We start from the raw sequence: 6,253 nt of genomic DNA on the forward strand, positions 1-6,253 counted from the left end.
GACCTGCTCTATTTGAAGTGTCCTGAGATAACTTCTGTTATGAATTGGCGCTATACAAATAAAATTGAATTGAACTGAATTGAATTGAATATGATTATGATGTTTCTTATAAAAAAACTAAATAGCTGTCTTGTGGGATTTTCCAAAGCAATATACTGTACAGTAAAATGTGTGTTGGTGGACTGTTTTTTATTTTGTTTTTTTTGAGCAGATGGACTCAATGCGGCTGTCAGAGCAGAAGGATGCATTACTCAAGAGACTGGCAGACACAGAGGCAGAAAACGCTGTGAGTTTAATACACGTCTGCTAAATCTAAACATCTGTTTTGTAGCTTTTTCTTTTATTGAACAGGCTGATTATTTATTTTCCCTGTGTATTATGTTTTTATTTTATCTTCATGTAAAACACGTTGATTCTTCCCCCCATGTGTGAAATGTGCTCTGTAAATAAAGCCTGCCTCGCCTTTCCTTTCACAGCAACTTGTGGTGAAACTTCAAGAGAAGGACAGAGAGGTTGATCAACTCTCCAGACTTTTAGATACAGAGAAGGTACTGTGGGCACAGCTGTCAGTATTTGGGATGCTTTTTATAGTCAATACGGCTCTGTCAACCTTTCTTAAACAGAGACCTGAAACAGAGCAATATGTTACTGAGGCTGTACTAGAAACTGAAGCTCTGTTTTCATTCTACATAATTATATCATTCAATAACTGTGTTATAGCAACTCACATCACTTCATTGACTTACTGTGGTCCACCATTGTGCATGGAACAACTAGTTCTGCTACTTTATGGAAATGAACCTACACACCCGTTGAACATTTTTAGTATTTAGCCCAATAATCAGAAACTCACAACAGGGACATTGTATTTAAAAGTAAAAGTAACTACAAAGGGTGGGGGAAGATCAAACAAGCTATCTAAATATTTACAAGCTCAAGCAAACTGTTTACATATAAGCTATTGGAACACCCTGATCCAGAGATGAGGAGAGAAAGAGTGCGAGAGAAGGTCAAACGTGCCTCACACAACACACCTACTGGAGGGGGAGAGAGCCTGTTGCTGTTGGCAGAAGAGCTGTGGACTGCCGTTACTCTGAGCAGCAGCCCTGGGAATGAATTACAATATAATGTATTTGAATATATTTCTTGCCTTTTCTCTGATGGTCTGACTCTTGAGTAAGTCCATTTGTCATTAGTCGCTTTTTAGAAATGAAGTCCTTAAGAGGTTCTATAAAGTGCTACATCTATCGAGTAAATTTCCAAGTTGGCAACACTGGTCTCGTTATATGATTGATTTTGTGTGTAAGCACATGTGATGTACTGTGCCACCTTACTTTTTTCGAATTTGAAACACCTAATAATTAAAATGATACATGTAAAATGGCATATATTCCATGTTGCATAAATGTAATAATTTCATTCGTATTGATACTTTTCTCTACTGTCCCACAATTGTCCCAGACACTTTGTGTCCCTGGTGTTATTTTTATTGTCACCAGGACAACAGGACTTCCAAGCACTGACTGGGGCATTTAATGCTTTAGCCATGTTGGTCAAACATCAGAATACATGTTTGACCCTAATGTAAATTCTGCTGGATTTTGGCAATGCAGGACAATGCCAAGAGCACAGCTGATTTGTCCAAGAGCCTGGAGTCAACAAGAGCTCATTTACAAGGACAGCTCCGCAGCAAAGAAGCTGAGAACAACCGGCTTACTGTGCAGATAAAGGTTTGTCATGGTCATGATCTCTCCCTCCTGGCACATGCCATCATGTGTCATATCTATTTTTTGTTTTGTGTGTTCTAATTACAGACTTGTTGATGAAGTTTGAGGGCACTGCAGTCAGACTCAAGATTGTTTAACTGTTGTCTAATAGAGCACTTGCTGTACAAATGGAAAGCAGTGAACCCAGCTGTAATCCTTGTTTTTGTACTTTCCGTTGGTTCAGAACTTGGAGCGTGCAGCCAACCAGCAGAAGGCGGAGATGGAGCATCTGACAGAGCAGCTGGCGAGGCTGAAGCAGCAGGCCAGTGCAGACCGCGACGCTCTGAAACGAGCCACGCGAGCCCAGAAACAGCGAGCTGAGCGCAGCGAGGGTACTGCGGACCAGCTAAGCGTCCAGCTCATAGACATGGTAGGGCTGTGTCACAGAGCTGGCAGGCTGCTCTACTAAAGCTCTAGATTGACTAGACACACAGGACATGTTTGGTTCATATAATTAAAGACCTCACGAGGTATTTGTACCTAGATTACTGACATACTGAACTGCTCTTTTATTTCTCTTGGCATTGGTTGTTTCTTTCAGTTCCTCTTCATCTAAAGAAAGCTTCACACACACACCTACACTTCTTTTGCATCTACTGTCAAAAAACAAAAAAAGTCAGTTTGGAATTCTTTTTAACAGGAGAAGCAGGTGGCAGATGCACTGTCAGCAGCTGAGAGCTGGCAGAGTCACCATGCCCAAGAAGTGAAAGAAAAGAGTAAACTGGAGATTGAACTGTCGCTGTTGAACAGGTAACTGCAGCATAAATCACTCGCACTGCATCTGTTTGTACGGTTGGGCGAATTGGGTGTCACATTTTGTAGAGATGCCAACTGGGACATTGTGCAGCTGTTGTACCCACCCAGTACCTGTGGTAATTCATCTTCAAATCTAATTGACATAGAATGTTTCTTATAAAGCATGAAGCTCCCATTGTTGTGAAATCATTGTACCTGCTGCAACTAGAGAAAGAATTTCACTTTTTGAGATGCAACAAAACCCTAATGAGCATTTTTTTTACTGATGGTTCTGGTTCAGAACTCCACCATTTTCAATAAATAAATGGCAATATGACTGCTGTTGTGTAATGTGAGCAGCCGTGTAACAGAGCTGACGGAGCAGCTGCAGACTTCAGAGGAGAAAGGCCGAGTGGAGAGAGAAGCTCTGCTGGATCACCTGCACGGACTGAGCACAGAGAGCACTGCTGCCAAACTGGAGAACCAGTCCCTCAAGGTGAAACACCCAACAGTCCACAGAAAGCTGTCATTCCCTTTACAGTGAGAACACATTTATTAAATGTTAACCTGACCTTGCCTTTATTAGAATTTCCGCATATGTCAAATTTGTTTGTGACCTTCCTATCCCACCCTTTGACTGAACCACAACTGGGGGTCCAGCCCTATGAACACAAAAGTTTGTGATGAAGTTACACCATTAGTTGGCCAAATGCCGCCACTTCCTTTCAAATGAAAAGCCATCTTGCATTTCATACACGGTCCAGTCATGTACTAGGTTTTTACCTAGTCTTGTTCATTCTAACAGACTTACGTTGACTTGTATTACATTAAGAGGATGGACTGTCCTGTTAATTTAATAACTGGAGCTTGAGCTGTGTGTTCCTGTCAGGCTACAGCATCTGCAGTGGAGGAGAAACTGGCCTTGTCTCAGTCAGAGCTCCAGCAGGTCAAAGCTTCCATCAAGCAATATGAAAGCCTGCTGGACAGCTACAAGATCCAGGTATATGAAGAGACTGTATTACTAGCAATACAAAGGTAGGAGGCTGTGATAGCACAGCAGATTACAGTCCCTTGGACACTGTTCATGTTCATGAAAAAGTTTTCCTTTCAACGCTGCACAGGTTGGAAAAACCCGGGCGGAGGCGGACGAGTACTGTGCTCGGCTGGCTCAGGCGGAGCGGGAAGCCCTGGCCGTGCGGGGGGAGCTGGAACAGGAGATAGAGGAGGTGCGCAGAGAGCTGCTGGGTCGGCTGGCGGAGCTGGAGCCTCTGCCAGAAGCCTTACGACACACTGAACTCCAACTGCAGGAAGCTCAGGACATGGAGCGCAACCAGGAGAGACGCAGCATGGAGCTCAGCACCACCCTGACTGATCTCCGCATGAAGGTCATAACATAATGTCTTATGCATAGAGGCATCACAAAATAATGATTTAAAGTCCTAATTTTGTCACTACATTTATTCTAACTGCAGTAAAAAGGGTCTTTAAAGTACCACGTCAGTCTTAGAATCTATACTGTATACACAGTCCAAGTCGTCTGATAAGGGTCTTGTGTTGTGTTAGGTGGAGACCCAGGGCAGCCAGATGGACCTTCTAAGACAGAAGAACAAAGTGCTGCTAGAGGAGAACCGACAGCTTCAGCAGCGAGTGGAGAGTTTGGAAAGGTTGCTCACCAATTTCTGCTTTTTTCCACTGGCTCTGATGCTCTGTCCAGACCAGGGATGTTCATAGTCTGGCGTTGTGAGCCCCTGCTCAGACAAAATTGAGACAGTTGTGCCCTCCCTCCTTCTATTTGGGGGACATTCTCTAAGTTTTGGAACAATAGTTCCCATCATAATATTTGTAAACAGGAAATGTAAAGCTGCCATGAAGTTGTTAATCCTATATTTGTTTACAAATGACATTTGAATTAGCTGAATTAGCTAATATCAGTTGTTCTTTGCAGTGTGCCTGTGGATGTACAGACAACTATTCTAACTGTTTTCATAGGTTAATGGTGTCACTGACACAGTTATTCAGTTGCAGACTGTAGTCAGACAACAAGCCTTAAAAGTTAAAGCTATATGTAACATTTCCACATAAAAGTGTCTACAAACTCTGGAGCTATGGTCTATATGAAGTTAAGTTGTTTTATCCCAAATGTTTCCAACAATGTTCAAACGCGTCATATCCCCTTTGTGCCTGCGTCAGCGTTGTGGTTGTCTACCAGAAGCTGTCATATGATGATACACCTTCTGAGCAGTTCACGGGATTGGGATGGGGCACGCCAGTGAGGCTGCTGAGGGCCATGGTCTCAAACACGTTGTGTAGGGGCTCTTTGAGAGCCTCGGACATAGTTTCTGCCGGCTTCGGCCGCTTGGTAGGGGTATCGGATGCACGTGCTTCAGGCGATCCCATTCAATCGTGCGGCCGGCTCTGGTAGCGCCGGTCCACCTGAGCATCGGCTAGATAGTATCTTTACAACCCTACGACGCAGCTGATACGACGCCGATGGTCGAGGCACAGCTCCCACTTAGAGCCTCGTTACGCGCTCCGTTGCTTGCTGCGGTCGTCGTTGATTGTTTCCTGAGGGTGTCCTGCTAAGTTGGGCTCTGCTGGGATCTGAAGGTGCTCTTGGACTGGGAGGAGCGTTCCGTTTTGGTGGGCGCAGTTCTCTGGTCTCTCTGACCTCTGGCGAGTCTAATGACGATGAATATGGACCATTGGAGTGGGGTAGAACATCAGGTAACAGTAACACATGCATTCGCACAGACCGGTAGGACTTAGCTGTAGATTTCAGCACATAGCTCACACGCCCAAGCTGCAGAGGCATGGGTGGTATCACTGAAGTGTAGCGGGTGTTAGACCAAGGATCCAGAATGAGTCGATGGACGAAAAAATGGTTTCGGAGAGTCACAGAGGTGACATTTTAACTTTTAAATCAGTTAAGATTCTTGGGTCCAAGTGGGAATTTGTGCCACCAGACTTTACTAAATTCTCGTGTCTACAGACAAAACTGCCTCAGGTGAGCACTTGGCTGTTTCCCATCAGCGTTTGCCTTGGGTAGGAAGGCCACCGGTAACGCAATCTCGTGACTCTTTATTGTTTACGAGCGCTTTGTTATGGCCATGGGTAACGACTCTGTTGTCGTTTCCGACCTGTTGCGGCGTGTGATCCGAGGCCTCGCTCTACGCTTTCGGCTCCAAGGGAACGCATTCCTGGTTTTTTGCTTCCAGGCGGGCTGATTGCTGGTGATGGTGTCGTTCCCGTTTGGAGACGGACTGCCAGCAGAGGTCTGCTGTTCTGACACTGCAGCCCTCCTTAGCTTTGCTGGCGAGGATGAGCAAGGAAAACGGGAAGCAGCACCAGAGATGAGACAGTTAGGATAAACAGCACTGATTCCTTGCAGTGTTCTATGTTCGAGGAGGTTGTACTACCGGGGGGAGCCCGAGCTGTATCCACTGAGGTCTCCTCCTTCTCCAAACCCGAACATTTGAAACCGCTAAGAACACCTGAAGTAAGCACGTTCACCTTAAAATCACTGCTCTCTCCAGCGCTTGTCTGGACGCAGGAAGGAGTTCCCAAGGATGGGCTGCGAGCCGAGGCTGGCTGCTAGACGTAGGTCGCTTGTTTCTGTGAGTAGATTAGATCCGACCGTCGATGACTACAAAGTCCTTTCAGTCCGGGTTAAAAAGCACAAGATCGTAAACAGGTGGCATGGTGAAAAAATCGTGGCTGTGCAAGCTGGAGGTAAAGCGGGTCGAATGTGTGTC

The 6,253-nt window shown here is 45.2% G+C and overlaps 1 protein-coding gene across 1 annotated transcript in view; it reads left to right on the forward strand.

Moving 5' to 3' along the window:
• The window catches only part of odf2a (outer dense fiber of sperm tails 2a), a gene marked incomplete at its 3' end in the record, with an annotated part of 15,185 nt that extends 11,020 nt beyond the window's left edge, over positions 1-4,165 (forward strand). Inside the window, 9 exon segments of the mRNA XM_035667631.1 lie at positions 212-286; positions 477-548; positions 1,614-1,730; positions 1,951-2,136; positions 2,407-2,516; positions 2,862-2,997; positions 3,391-3,501; positions 3,623-3,886; positions 4,065-4,165. Coding sequence (XP_035523524.1) covers positions 212-286; positions 477-548; positions 1,614-1,730; positions 1,951-2,136; positions 2,407-2,516; positions 2,862-2,997; positions 3,391-3,501; positions 3,623-3,886; positions 4,065-4,165 — 1,172 coding nt within the window.
• Between the last annotated feature and the right edge of the window lie 2,088 nt (positions 4,166-6,253).

Source organism: Morone saxatilis, unplaced genomic scaffold, assembly GCF_004916995.1.
Source record: "Morone saxatilis isolate NCDOM2014 unplaced genomic scaffold, NCSU_SB_2.0 Contig21, whole genome shotgun sequence".
NCBI lineage: Eukaryota > Metazoa > Chordata > Actinopteri > Moronidae > Morone > Morone saxatilis.